Here is a 14,822-nt window from a genome sequence, read left to right on the forward strand (position 1 = left end):
CACTAATTAGTGCAAACTGCTTTATCGACATATTTATCTATTACTCCCTCAATATCTCAAAACAATTGCAAAGAATCCAGACCTCCAGTTTATTACGTTCAAAGACAGTTGGTGCAAGTTTTTATTTATAACACAAACACATGCCTATCAATTTTAGTACCAACATATTAATCCATGCCAACAACCAATTACTATTCAACTTTCATAAATAAGTTCCTATATTTACTGCAATTTCCTATAATTGTTTGATTCCCGAGATAAGCACATGGAAGGTGGCAATATTAGAACAAAGCGGTTCAGACAGGTTGCCATTAAATTCTTCAACTGCTCATTAACAAATCTTGCTAATTTAAATAAAAATATTTCTAGGTCTCTAACAAAGTTTGTTTTAATGTGTAACAATAATTGCTAAAAATTACCGAGTCTCAACTATTGATTTGTATTTTAACCCAGAATGACCACAATATCATCTGCATATTAGGGAACCAAAAAGGCCATCACAAATCAAATGGGGTATGACCCATGAATCTGGCCAACAATCCTTAGCTCACTTAGTAATAGCTGCAAGCATATCCACCCAGATGTTAACAAACAATGGAAAAATATACCACACTGTCTCAACTACTTATGAGTGTGGAAGAATTTTCCGACATCATTGTTCTGTTTCACATTAACATGTTCTACTCTCAGAAATTTTTTGAATCCAGGTCCACCTTTTTGAGGAGAAGCCTTGCATGCGCATTGTTCATAGATAATTTTGCACTAAATTTTGTCCTAGGCATTGACGATTTTGTCTTGGGAACAAACTCATTATGTCTTGATCCAGTCTGTGAATTATCTCATAAGTAGCAACTACTAATTTTGATACCACCACTTCGACTCAATTCATGCCTATTTCTGCAAACCTTAAAGGTAAATGAGAAGGCTAAATAGTTGCAACACGTGAAACCAGATACTCAATAAAATCTCAAGATCATTAGAAAAAGCTTTGTTGGTACTGACCGGTTTTAGCGGCACAAAAATCAAAAGACAAATCAAAGGCAAAATCGTCAAAAGTATATGGATCAAGTGGCTCCGAGCCGGCACGTACATATATTTGTGTTAGCTAATAAATATATATAAAGGTAAGTGGTCAACCTAGGAAGAAAACTAAAGGACGATCTCCTGGCGTGGATTCGGAAATCGACATACCGAGAAAAGAAATCATGTCGCGCAAAATAGAAGGAAAGTGCCTCTTGCGGTCTTGTTATCTCTTCAACCGTGGAGTCATGGGTCAGGCGGCGCATGTGTTGGCCTTGTCGACTCCCGTGGCGGTGACCTTGACGTGGGAGCACACAGCCATGGTCTTGTTGTTTTTGCCGGAGTACTCGATCTTGACGTCGGACATTGTGACGCCTTCGCAGGGCTTCTTCTCGGAGCAGAGCAGGCTGACGGCCTCGGGGGTGGAGGAAGTGCCGGTGATGTTTTTGAACGAAACGTCCTTGACGGTGACCCTGTCGGCGTCGCCCTTGGAGGTGCAAAGTTTGTTGGGGCAGTACTTCTGGTCGATGATAATGGGGTAGCCCGAGTCCTCCATCTTGACGTTCTCGTAGGTGATCTTGGATGCTACGAGGGGCGACTTGGCGTCCTCGTACGACTTGATGCGGAGGCCGTTGCTGGAGCCCTTGAGCACGCAGTTCTTGACGGTGATGTCGGTCACGTCCTTCTCGTCCTTGTACCTCCCGAGGCTGCCAATGCTGATGCCGTGGCCTGGGCCGCAGGTCACGCCGCTGATGTTGACTTTTGTGGTGCCGGGGCCCATGGAGATGCAGTCGTCGCCAACGCCTATGGTGGTGTCGATGATGCTGACATTGGACGAGTCGCCCATGTGGATGCCGTCGGTGTTGGGGCTGTCCCCGGGCGCGGTCACCTTCACGTCCTTGACGGTCACGCCCTTGCACTGGAAGATGTTCATGTGGAAGAACTTGGAATTGATGATAGAGATGCCTTCGATGAGCGCGTCGTCGCAGAAGTCCAGCACCAGCGACTGCATGCATACATTTACGTACGTAAGAATATAGCAGCATTTCTTCAATAATAGTAAAAGAAATATACACACGTATATATAATTTATTACTATATAATGTTATGCACGCGTACGTACGTTTGGCAATATCTTGCAGTTGTAGTTCTTTTGGCAGCTGTTTTTGGTCCAGACGGCCTTGCCCTGACCGTCGATGTTGCCTTTGCCAGTGATGGAGAGCTTCTTCACGCGCATGATCTCGATCCAGTTAGACTTGAACTTGGCCAGGTCATTGGAAGCTAGCAGGTTGCCTTCCAGCTTGATGGTGAGTCCGTCGCCCTTGCACGGCCCCGTGAAATTCAAAGCTCCAGTCAGGAAATCACCCTTGGGGATGATGATGGTCGGGTTCCCGGTGCTACCGCATGCCGAAGCCCATGCCTCCTCCACCGCCTGCATGCAATTGCAATGCACTCCACCACATGATCCATCGATCCATCATCATTCTTATATTCTCTCTCCTTCAGCACGTACGTACCTCGGTGCAGTCCGTTGTGCCGTCGGGCTTGGCGCCGAGCTTGGTGATGTCGTACTCCCCACCCGGACCAGATGCCGCCGGACCAGACGCCGCCGGACCATCTGCGCTCTCCTTCTTCTTCTCCTTGCCTTTGGCGGCATATGCCACGCTCACCACCGCCAGGAGCAACAAGGCTCTCATCGCAACGTTCCTCAACGCCATTTTGGCTGTGGAATCCTTCTCGATCCTTGATCCTTTTCAGGCCAGGAGCTTCAGAGCCCAACCTTAAATACACATCGGTTCAGGGAGGACAAGTGTTCGGTTTAATTATTCGCTATGCTCATGACATGCATGCTCATTTGCTATTTTTAGGTTGTGGTTGCCGGCTATACCGGTTTGCTGTCCACTGGTTATTTTTGGATCACCTTTACTACTTTGATTCCATGTTGCTTGTGTGTGAAAATTTAAGGCGAGCTCCATCTCGTACATGGAATACAACACCTCCCCAACATTTCATCCCAAATAAGGTGTCGTAGGCATGGGAAAATGAAAATAAAAAGGAGAAGAAAAAACTAAACAAAAACATAAATGGGACAAACACATATAATAAAAAAAGATACAAAACAACAAAGAGAAAAAAAGGAAAATATTTTTGTTGTTGTGTATTTAAAAAGGTTCATCGCGTATTTTAATATCGTGCATACAAAAAGTTAATCATGTATTTAATCAATATTCACAGGTATTGCTAAATGTTGAACATTATTTGAAAAATATTCATGATGAATTAAATAATATCCAACGTGTATTTAAATAATATCCATCATGTACTGCAAAATGTAAATCGTGCATCAAAAATATTTTATCTTCTGTATTTCTAAATGTTCATCATGCATTTAAAAACATTTATTATATATTAAAAATATTCATCACATAACAAAACAAGTTTAGCGTGACTTTTTTAACAGTCTTCACTGTGTATTTTAAAAATGTGCCGGTACTTCAAAGAATACTCACATATTTAAAATATGTTCATTGTATGTTTCAGAATGTTCAACATCTACATAAACAGTCATTCATGCATTTATGAAAATTTTACCATATATTTTGAAAAAAGCTCATTGGATAATTTAGAAAATATTCATCATGTATCTCAAAAATGTTAATCTAGTCTTCATAACAGTTTATAATATATTTAAAAAAGTCCATCTGTTATTAAAAACATTTATCTTGTGTTCTTAAAAAATTCATCATGTAATTTAAAAATAGTCATTGAGTATTAGAAATTATTCATCGCATAGCAAAAAAGATTATACAGAATTTATAATTTTTGAAAAAGTTTGTGTGTTATAAGATAAATATTCATCCAATTAATGTGTACGGGAAATTGAAAACAAGAAGAAAAATAAGAAATAAAACTAAAAGATAAATGGTACAAGCACAACTAATAAAAAAGACGAAAAAGAAGGAAAATCAAAGACATACAAAGATTAAATGAAAAATGGTTCTAAAAATGGAGTAATTGGAAATGAGGAAAAAAAAGGTTAATGACGGCTACCGTAACACCTTGTCCAGACATTTACTAGGAAAATAAGCTCAAATACGTGAAAGCCAAAAAGGGGATAAGAGTATTAAGAAGCCCAGATAGAAATGGCCAAAATAAATGACAGCTGTCGTAAAGCCATGTCCAAATATCTGTCCAATCATGCTCATTTCCTATTTTCAGGTTGCGGTTGACGGTTAAAACGGGTTGATGTCCACTGGTTATTTCTGGATCACTTTTACTACTTCGATTCCATGTTGATTGCGTCTAACAATTCAGCCCCAGCTCCATCGCGTATTCTCTCTCAAAAAATGCCCCATCTCGTACATGGGATATAAGAGCTTCTCCAACACCTCCCCAACATTTCATTCCAAATAAGGGTGTTACAGGCATGGGAAAATGAAAAATAAAAAGGAGAAGAAAAAAAAAACTAAAGCATAAATGGGACAATCACAGATAATAAAAAAAAATATAGGACAAAGCAACAAAAAGAAACAAAGGAAATCAAAGACATAAAATAATAAATGAAAATGCTTCAAAAAAGAATAAAGGATAATAAGAAAAACAGAGAAAGGTGAAGAAGAAAGTAAAAGAGAGCTGCCTCAAGTAACACCCTGCTCAAAGGTTTCTTAGAAAAAGAAGCTCATGTAAAACACACAATCTATATCTCTCCTAATACGAGATATATATGGCTCCCTCGGCTACATAGCCATGGGAACGTATCTGGTGCACCAAGGCAATTGATGCTACCGGTGCACCGGACCCCGTTGCACATTCAAAATTGTTCAAAATATTTTGCAAAAAAATTAGTGTATCGACACAACATAAATGTATGTTGTCACAAAAATTCATATCAAAATTCAAAGCAATGCTCAAGATACAAAAATGATAAATTTGACCTCAATGTGCTAATGGGCCAAAACTGAAGCCGGACTTGTGTTACGTACTATTCAGTGTCAAATTTGTTATTTTTGTATCTCGGGTAATATTTCAAATATTGATTTAAATTTTTGTGACAACGCACATTGATGTTGTGTCAATGCATTAGATTTTTTCGGATTTTTTCGAACATTTTTGAATATGCAACGGGCGACCGATGCACCGGTAGCACCAATTGCCTTGGTGCACCAGATATGTTCCACATAGCCATATGGCTTCGCTATGACGGAGGCTAGGGGCAGATTTTTCCTGCCTTTTGCTTTTCCCCTTGTTTTTCTCCATGGTTTTACTCGGGAACAACAACGAACTAGTTTAAGTATGCTTTTTAGTTTCTTACATTTCTATGTCTTTCATTCTTTTCCGTTTCTTTTTCTTATTTCATTTTTTCTATTCTTTTCTATCTATTTTATCTATTTTTCTATCGTGTTTTATAAAAGGTCCATAAAGTAGTTTATGAATGTTCACGTCCATTCGAAAAGTGCTCATCATATATTTAAAACTAACGGGTTCACCCGCGCATTTGCGCGGCTAGATTTGTTAGTTGGTGTTCTTATGTTCGTGCATACTTTGTACACTAACTTTGAGATATGAATAATTGGCATTCTGTACCTATTGAAAATTATAGAAAATCTTGCAGCTAATATTTACCCTGAGAAAACATTCAGCATAGTTCATATTTCTGTATCTATCTATCTATCTATCTATCTATCTATCTAGCTATCTATCTATCTATCTATCTATCTATCTATCTATCTCCGCACTCTCTATCTGGTATCTACCCGCTCTCGCTCGCTCACACACATAATCTCGTCAAGCTTGTTATCCTTTATCGTGTCAAAATTAACTGCTCTGTAAACTGAAGCAACCAATTTCTCCGGACTGGCCATTGATTTAAACATTCTCTCTCTCTCTCTCTCTCTCTCTCTCTCTCTCTCTCTCTCTCTCTCTCTCTCTCTCTCTCTCTCACACACACACACACACACACACACACACACACACACACAACACTACGTTGCTCTTACAGTTTGTTTGTTGGTATGTGCTTCACAATGGCATACATAAAAAGTGTGCATAGGGTATCCTTTTTGGCGATCTTCATACGCACATTTACTATTTGAATTTTCTTAGTTTCACACTTTTTTCTTGTCCATACTTCCAATAATGGTGAACTTCATTAGTATCAAAAAAATATAAATCAAGGATGCCTTCCCTCATGTTCACTCTCCTCATGTCGAACACGTTGTTGTTGATACATCTACTACATGCCTTTTATTTTTGCATTGGTACAAACACTCAGTATATCTTTATACATCCGAGGCATGTAATGTTTACATTTTTTTACTGCTACAACCTGAATCCTCTTGAAAAAAAACAAATGGGTTATTTATTTAAATCTTATTGTATGTTTCATGTTATATAAATATTTACCATGTTCAACTAATGCCAATATAAGAATTGTAGATCATTCTTTTCCTCTAGAAATATATTAGTTGTGTCTAACACTTTTTCTGTAGATATAATCATGAAAATAGATGGGCTTTGCTTTTCAATATGTGAAAATGTGTCCTTGAAACTTCTGTCAAAAATGGTTTAGAACATAAAGTCCTCAAGATCTAAGTGATTTCTATTTTCGGATGGGGTAGATAACTTTTTTCTCTTTGCAGGTAGGTAGGGACTTTTGATGGATTTGATTTGACCTACTCTTGCTTGGCTGATATTGTTTAGAAAATTATCCAGTTCTGTTTAGCTATATGAGGCTCAGGTTTACCTGTACAGTTACGTACTATTATGATGGAAAGGTACAGTACGGCTATATTTTAGGAAAGTAAGCCTTCTGCATGCATGCACTTTATCATTTGGTTAAATAGATATATGCCATTGCAATTCTAGTTTGCGGGGTTATCTAAAAATAGCTTGCCACAGAACTAGTTAAGGTTTTCGACGGTGTAAAAGTTTTCAAAAATCTTGAAAAAAATACTGAACCAACACACCTATAATATAACATAATCCAACGGAGGGATTGAAAAAATATGATTGCATGTGTCCTGGACAAAAAGAACAAATGTTTTAATATATATTGATCCTGCAGTGAGCTGAAATGCTTATTTTTTCGTTGAGGACACATAAATGCATATTTTCATAATCATGCCGTTGGATCATCTTATTATATTAGAATGAGGCTTCCCTATTTATTTCATATTTTTTACTTACTTTTAAACCGTTAAATGTTTAGCAACTCTTAACTACTTCTGTGGCAAGCTATGATAGAGTAATTTATCTTTTCTGATTTGAATAGGCTTGCATAGTCCATGTATGGCTCTACCTGTTATGTTTTCTAGAGGATAGGACTTTATGTACGCACGTGGGGAATCAAGGATGTGCACCTACGTGACCTGGAGGAGGAATCCACATTTTCCTTCTAGACATGTGTCATATAATAAACTCATGTCTACACGACTATGGTTATACGTAATTTTTTATCTTTTAATCTCAAGCATCACAATTAAGATCAACGGAGGATATATTTTCAGCATATGTGGATGAAAGTGATAGCTTATTTGTCTTCTTAAAAATAGTTAAAATACATATGGTCCAAAAGAATTAAGCAGTCATTATGATTTTGTTATTCTTACATGTCTAGTCCATATACCTACCTATATTTGTGTAAATGATTTAAAACATTTACTGTTTTGTTATGCGCCCTATATTTCGAGTGTTGGTGTATTTTCCTTTTGCGTGTAAATTTTATTATCTTTTGTACAAATACTAATATAAATGTTTGGCACTTACATGTTCGCTTATTTTGAGTCTCAGATTCAGATTTATTGCCGGCGTGCTATTATAAGCAAAACAAACATCCCGTTGTAGGCATACTTTATTATATTAAACAGAAGTACTTTTGTAATTTGTATGTACAGACCTACTTTTATATCTGGTAGAGGAAAACAAAATTAAGGCCACATACTTTATTATATTAAACAGAAATATTTTGGTAATTTGTACGTACGAATCTAATTTTTTTTATCTGGTAGAGAAACTTGTTTTACCATGCAAAAAAAAAAATAGGTCAGTAGAGAAAACTTCGTTGGACTAACGTGAGACAATAATGTAGGAGTCCAACTTTATTTTTTAACATAGAAAAAGGAGTCTAGATTGATTAATACGACAACATCATTAGAAGTAGTAATCTGTTTGGACTCTCTTTTTTAGATGGAGGGGCACTTACAGTTGGCAGCCTTCTATGCAATGACAACAGACTTTATTATTAGTAATTGCCTTGGGCGTACCTCTTTTTTGACATCAACCTTGGACGTACCTCTTTTAATAGAAAAGGCAGATGAGACTTGGATGAATAACGTGTACGTGACATATCAAATTGTTTGTACCAGACCTATTTGTATAAGCAGTCATTATGATTTTGTTATTCTTACATGTCTAGTCCATATACAAGGATGTACCAGAGAAATGAGAGACCTTGTGCAAATCAAAATTAGGCTCTATGTGTGAAAGAAAAACAAGCAGTTTTTTTGTCAACACTACATTTTTTTCATAAAATATTACACCAGTTGGAAGCACAAGTTCAAAGGACCTGACGACATCACATACTAAATTGATGGATCGTGACTGGAGATAGATACCTAGGGTTGCTTGGCGTAAAATACTTCCAACAGTTATTTAGTCCAGTACTAATGCTTCAATTAATACCTTGATTATCAAAAAATTGGGGGGCCTCCGATGGTGGGGGCCCCTGTTCAATTGCTCCTGTTGCACATGTGGACATACGGCCCTGTCCATATACCTACCTATATTAGTGTAAATCATTTAAAACATTTATTGTATGTTTTGTTATGCACCTTATATTTCTAGTGTTGGTGTATTTTCCTTTTGCATGTAAATTCTATTATCTTTTGTAAAAATACTAATATAAATGTTTGGCACTTACATGTTCGCTTATTTTGAGTCTCGGATTCAGATTTATTGCCGGTGATGTAAGCAAAACAAACATCCTGTTGTAGGCATACTTTATTATATTATACAGAAGTACTTTTGTAATTTGTATGTACGGACCTACTTTTATATCTGGTAGAGGAAAACAAAATTAAGGCCACATACTTTATGTAGCGACCCGTTCCCAATGGACCGTAGTCTCTGTGCATAAGTGTCATTCCTGGATCGGTATTGCTGACACACACAGTACTCGAGGATTTATAACAGAGTTCAATCACACACTTATTACATCGAGTGTCTCATAAAGACTACTTATTACAATAATATGGCTGAAGGCCATCTAAATAACTTGCGGAAGGCTCGAAGGTACATGAGTCCATCCAACTCCATGGCAAAACTGAGTGTATGACAACGACCTATTAATTAGAAAGGAAATAATTTGAGAATAAAGTAATAGTGTGTTTTCTCATCATGAGTAAAAAGGGTGGCTATGTCATTCAACCTAGTAAGATGTGCCACAACAGTTTCATGTTCATAACCATGGAAAGGACCGGATTCAACCAGAGTAATTAACTCTGGGTCGACAAATAATTCATAATCCTTATCATCAATAAAGATAGGTGAAGTAGCAAACTTAAGATCACATTTCATTCTAGCATTCAGAGGTTTTCTTTATACTTGCGTAATAATTTCTCTAGATCATCTCTATCATTGCAAGCAAGAATATCTCTAGTTGTTTCTTCACTCATAACATGACCTTCCGGTATCTTAGGCAATTCATATCTAGGAGGGCTAGTTCTAGCAGGTGTTTCAAGAGATTCAGTTTCAAGCTCATCATCAGATTCAACAACATCATGTTGTATAACTCTAGCAATTTGTTTATCAAGAAATTCACCAAGTGGCACATCATCATTATCAAGCAATGTACTAGCATCATCATAAGCATCATTCATAGTAGAAGTAGCATCATCAATAACTTACGACATATCAGAATTAATAGCATGTTGTGGTGTTGTAAGTTTACTCATAACAGAAGGTGAATCTAAAGAAGAACTGGATGACAGTTCCTTACCTCCCCTCGTCTTTGAGGGAAATATCTTAGTCGTAGCATCCTTTAGATTCTTCATAGTGATAATTGAAGGAAATATGCCCTAGAGGCAATAATAAAAGTTATTATTTATTTCCTTATATCATGATAAATGTTTATTATTCATGCTAGAATTGTATTAACCGAAAGCATAATACATGTGTGAATACATAGACAAAAAGAGTGTCACTAGTATGCCTCTATTTGACTAGCTTGTTGATCAAAGATGGTTATGTTTCCTGGCCATGGACATGAGTTGTCATTTGATTAACGAGATCACATCATTAGGAGAATGATGTGATTGACTTGACCCATTCCGTTAGCTTAGCACTTGATCATTTAGTTTGTTGCTATTGCTTTCTTCATAACTTATACATGTTCCTATGACTATGAGATTATGCAACTCCCGTTTACCAGAGGAACACTTTTTGTGCTACCAAACGTCACAACATAACTGGGTGATTATAAAGGATCTCTACAGGTGTCTCCAAAGGTACTTGTTGGGTTGGCGTATTTCGTGATTAGGATTTGTCACTCCGATTGTCAGAGAGGTATCTCTGGGCCCTCTCGGTAATGCACATCACTCAAGCCTTGTAAGAATTGCAACTAATAAGTTAGTTGCGGGATGATGTATTACGGAACGAGTAAAGAGACTTGCCAGTAACGAGATTGAACTAGGTATTGAGATACCGACAATCGAATCTCGGGCAAGTAACATACCGATGACAAAGGGAACAATGTATGTTGTTATGCGGTCTGACCGATAAAGATCTTCATAGAATATGTAGGAGCCAATATGAGCATACAGGTTCCGCTATTGGTTATTGACCGGAGATATGTCTCGGTCATGTCTACATAGTTCTCGAACCCGTAGGGCCCGCACGCTTAAAGTTCAGTGACGATCGTAATTAGGGTTTTTGTGTTTTGATGTATCAAAGGTTGTTTGGAGTCTCGGATGTGATCATGGACATGACGAGGAGTCTCGAAATGGTCGAGACATAAAGGTTGATATATTGGAAGCCTATATTTGGATATCGGAAACATTCCGGGTGAAATCGGGATTTTACCGGAGTACCGGGGGGGGGGGGGGGGGGGTTACCGGAACACCTCCGGGGGTTAATGGGCCTACATGGGCCCTAAGGGAGAAGAGGAGGGCCGGCCAGGGCAGGTCGCGCGCCCCTACCCCCCTAGTCCGAATAGGACAAGGAAGGGGCGGCGGCGCCCCCCTTTCCTCTTTCTCCCTTCCCCTTTCCTTCTCCATCAAGGCAAGAGGGGGGAGTCCTAATCCCGGTGGGAGTAGGACTCCTCTAGGCGCACCCCTAGGGCCGGCCGCACCTCCCCCTCTCCCTCCTTTATATACGGAGGCAAGGGGGCACCCCATGACACACAAGTTTATCTTCGTGATCGTTCCTTAGCCGTGTGCCGTGCCCCCTTCCACCATATTCCACCTCGGTCATATCGTTGCAGTGCTTAGGCGAAGCCCTGCGTCGGTAGAACATCATCACCGTCATCACGTCGTCGTGCTGATGAAACTCTCCCTCAACACTCGGCTGGATCGGAGCTCGAGGGACGTCACCGAGTTGAACGTGTGCAGAACTCGGAGGTGCCGTACGTTCGGTACTTGGATCGGTCGGATTGTGAAGACGTTCGACTACATCAACCGCGTTGTGCTAACGCTTTCGCTTTCGGTCTACGAGGGTACGTGGACAACACTCTCCCCTCTCGTTGTTATGCATCACCATGATCTTGCGTGTGTGTAGGAATTTTTTTTGAAATTACTACATTCCCCAACAGTGGCATCCGAGCCAGGTTTTATACGTTGATGTTATGCACGAGTATAACACAAGTGAGTTGTGGGCGATATAAGTCATACTGCTTACCAGCATGTCATACTTTGGTTCGGCGGTATTGTTCGATGAAGCGGCCCGGACCAACATTACGCGTACGCTTACGCGAGACTGGTCCTACCGACGTGCTTCGCACATAGGTGGTTGGCGGGTGTCAGTTTCTCCAACTTTAGTTGAACCAAGTGTGGCTACGCCCGGTCCTTGCAAAGGTTAAAACAACACCAACTTGACAAACTATCGTTGTGGTTTTGATGCGTAGGTAAGAACGGTTCTTGCTAAGCCTGTAGCAGCCACGTAAAACTTGCAACAACAAAATAGAGGACGTCTAACTTGTTTTTGCAGGGCATGTTGTGATGTGATATGGTCAAGACATGATGCTAAATTTTATTGTATGAGATGATCATGTTTTGTAACCAAGTTATCGGCAACTGGCAGGATCCATATGGTTGTCGCTTTATTGTATGTAATGCAATCACGCTATAATGCTTTACTTTATCACTAAGCGGTAGCGATAGTCGTGGAAGCATAAGATTGGCGAGACGACAACGATGCTACGATGGATATCAAGGTGTCGCGCCGGTGACGATGGTGATCATAACGGTACTTCGGAGATGGAGATCACAAGTACAAGATGATGATGGCCATATCATATCACTTATATTGATTGCATGTGATGTTTATCTTTTATGCATCTTATCTTGCTTTGATTGATGGTAGCATTATAAGATGATCCCTAACTAAATTATCAAAGTATAAGTGTTCTCCCTGAGTATGCACCGTTGTGAAAAGTTCTTCATGCTGAGACACCACGTGATGATCGGGTGTGATAGGCTCTACGTTCAAATACAACAGGCGCAAAATAGTTGCACACACAGAATACTCAGGTTAAACTTGATGAACCTAGCATATAATAGATATGGCCTCAGAACACAGAGACCGAAAGGTCGAGCATGAATCATATAGTAGATATGATCAACATAGTTATGTTCACCATTGATACTACTCCATCTCACGTGATGATCGGACATGGTTTTGTTGATTTGGATCACGTGATCACTTAAAAGATTAGAGGGATATCTTTCTAAGTGGGAGTTCTTAAGTAATATTATTAATTGAACTTAAATTTATCATGAACTTAGTACCTGATAGTATCTTGCTTGTTTATGTTTGATTGTAGATAGATGGCCCGTGCTGTTGTTTCGTTGAATTTTAATGCGTTCCTTGAGAAAGCAAAGTTGAAAGATGATGGTAGCAATTACACGGAGTGGTTCCGTAACTTGAGGATTATCCTCATTGCTGCATAGAAGAATTACGTCCTGGAAGCACTGCTAAGTGCCAAGCCTGCTGCAGGAGCAACACCAGATGTTATGAACGTCTGGCAGAGCAAAGCTGATGACTACTCGATAGTTCAGTGTGTCATGCTTTACGGCTTAGAACCGTGTCTTCAACGACGTTTTGAACATCATGGAGCATATGAGATATTTCAGGAGTTGAGGTTAATATTTCAAGCAAATGCCCGGATTGAGAGATATGAAGTCTCCAATAAGTTCTATAGCTGCAAGATGGAGGAGAATAGTTCTGTCAGTGAACATATACTCAAAATGTCTGGTATCATAATCACTTGACTCAACTGGGAGTTAATCTTCCTGTTGATAGTGTCATTGACAGAGTTCTTCAATCACTGCCACCAAGCTACAAAAGCTTCGTGATGAACTATAATATGCAAGGGATGAATAAGACTATTCCCGAGCTCTTCACGATGCTAAAAGCCGCGAAGGTAGAAATTAAGAAGGAGCATCAAGTGTTGATGGTCAATAAAGAAAAAGGGGAACGGGAAGAAGAAGGGGAACTTCAAGAAGAACAGTAAACAAGTTGCTGCTCAGGATAAGAAACCCAAGTCTAGACCTAAGCCTGAGACTGAGTGCTTCTACTTCAAGCAGAATGGTCACTGGAAGCGGAACTGCCCCAAGTATTTGGCGGATAAGAAGGATGGCAAAGTGAACAAAGGTATATGTGATATACATGTTATTGATGTGTACCTTACTAATGCTCGTAGTAGCACCTGGGTATTTGATACTGGTTCTGTTGCTAACATTTGCAACTCGAAATAGGGGCTACGGATTAAGCGAAGATTGGCTAAGGACGAGGTGATGATGCGCGTGGGAAATGGTTCCAAAGTCGATGTGATCGCGGTCGGCATGCTACCTCTACATCTACCTTAGGGATTAGTATTAGACCTAAATAATTGTTATTTGGTGCCAGCGTTGAGCATGAACATTATATCTGGATCTTGTTTGATGCGAGACGGTTATTCATTTAAATCAGAGAATAATGGTTGTTCTATTTATATGAGTAATATCTTTTGTGGTCATGCACCCTTGAAGAGTGGTCTATTTTTTATGAATCTCGATAGTAGTGATACACATATTCATAATGTTGAAACCAAAAGATGCAGAGTTGATAATAATAGTGCAACTTATTTGTGGCACTGCTGTTTAGGTCATATCGGTGTAAAGCGCATGAAGAAACTCCATACTGATGGACTTTTGGAACCACTTGATTGTGAATCACTTGGTACTTGCGAACCGTGCCTCATGGGCAAGATGACTAAAACGCCGTTCTCCAGTACTATGGAGAGAGCAACAGATTTGTTGGAAATCATACATACAGATGTATGTGGTCCAATGAATGTTGAGGCTCGTGGAGGATATCGTTATTTTCTCACCTTCACAGATGATTTAAGCAGATATGAGTATATCTACTTAATGAAGCAGAAGTCTGAAACATTTGAAAAGTTCAAAGAATTTCAGAGTGAAGTTGAAAATCATCGTAACAAGAAAATAAAGTTTCTACGATCTGATCGTGGAGGAGAATATTTGAGTTACGAGTTTGGTCTACATTTGAAACAAAGCGGAATAGTTTCGCAACTCACGCCACCCGGAACA

The 14,822-nt window shown here is 39.1% G+C and overlaps 1 protein-coding gene across 1 annotated transcript; it reads right to left on the reverse strand.

Moving 5' to 3' along the window:
• Window positions 1-960: 960 nt before the first annotated feature.
• Window positions 961-2,806, reverse strand: LOC123152443 (exopolygalacturonase). Its single transcript, XM_044571984.1, has 3 exons — window positions 2,538-2,806; window positions 2,144-2,452; window positions 961-2,026 (listed from the first exon to the last, which is right to left on the reverse strand). The coding sequence occupies exons 1-3, from the start codon at window positions 2,736-2,738 to the stop codon at window positions 1,274-1,276; spliced, it is 1,263 nt and encodes a 420-aa protein (XP_044427919.1). The 5' UTR covers window positions 2,739-2,806; the 3' UTR covers window positions 961-1,273.
• Between the last annotated feature and the right edge of the window lie 12,016 nt (window positions 2,807-14,822).

Source organism: Triticum aestivum, chromosome 7A (genome assembly GCF_018294505.1).
Source record: "Triticum aestivum cultivar Chinese Spring chromosome 7A, IWGSC CS RefSeq v2.1, whole genome shotgun sequence".
Classification (NCBI taxonomy): Eukaryota; Viridiplantae; Streptophyta; class Magnoliopsida; order Poales; family Poaceae; genus Triticum; species Triticum aestivum.

Bases quoted from the DNA above. Each gene is read 5' to 3' on its own strand.
- LOC123152443 (XM_044571984.1), bottom strand. From the start codon at position 2,738: ATGGCGTTGAGGAACGTTGCGATGAGAGCCTTGTTGCTCCTGGCGGTG. The intron at 2,453-2,537 runs GTACGTACGTGC...AATTGCATGCAG, and splicing joins GCACAACGGACTGCACCGAG to GCGGTGGAGGAGGCATGGGC. The intron at 2,027-2,143 runs GTACGTACGCGT...GTATGCATGCAG, and splicing joins ACTGCAAGATATTGCCAAAC to TCGCTGGTGCTGGACTTCTG.